Here is a 490-nt window from a genome sequence, read left to right as displayed (position 1 = left end):
CGCGGGGTCCTGGCTGCTCCATCGCGGTTCCCGGCTCGTCCTTCCTGCCAGGCCCTAATTTCCCTCACTCTCCTTGTCAATCTCAGCTCCGGCCACCCTTCCTCATCCTCATTCTCAGCTGTCGCCCTTCTCGGGAGCTTCCTTGGGGTGCTTTTGACTTTCCCATCCCTGTTTTCTGTAAGGAGGCAGCTGGTGGGGGCTCCTACAGCCAGGCTGGGTGCTGGGACCTGGTCCTCCTGCTCTGGGACAGCAGCGCCAGCGCTGGGATGATCCTCCTGGATCAGTCACCATCCAGCGTGGGCGCTCTGGGATTTCTCCTCCTTCCTCGTGCCTCAGTTTCCCCGCTGGGCAAGGCTGTCGGTGACGTGCCGTGTCCTCCTCGCAGGGTGACCTCGGTGCCAGGCGGGCTCGTGGCTCCCGGCCCGGTGTCTCACCATGGCGTCGCGCATCGGGCTGCGGATGGAGCTGATGAAGCAGCAGGCGCAGCAGG

General features: G+C 64.5%; 1 protein-coding gene across 1 annotated transcript in view; it reads left to right on the top strand.

The window, feature by feature from the left end:
• The first annotated feature begins 8 nt into the window (after window positions 1–8).
• Window positions 9–490, top strand: part of TFEB (transcription factor EB) — a 5,054-nt gene continuing 4,572 nt past the window's right edge. Inside the window, exon 1 of the mRNA XM_008644787.2 lies at window positions 9–485. Coding sequence (XP_008643009.1) covers window positions 436–485 — 50 coding nt within the window. The 5' untranslated portion in view covers window positions 9–435. The remainder of the gene's footprint in view (window positions 486–490) is intronic.

This window comes from Corvus brachyrhynchos, unplaced genomic scaffold (assembly GCF_000691975.1).
Source record: "Corvus brachyrhynchos isolate BGI_N302 unplaced genomic scaffold, ASM69197v1 scaffold72, whole genome shotgun sequence".
NCBI classification, from domain to species: Eukaryota; Metazoa; Chordata; class Aves; order Passeriformes; family Corvidae; genus Corvus; species Corvus brachyrhynchos.
The sequence above is the reverse complement of the archived record's forward strand: the minus strand, read 5'-3'. Positions and strand labels throughout refer to the sequence as shown.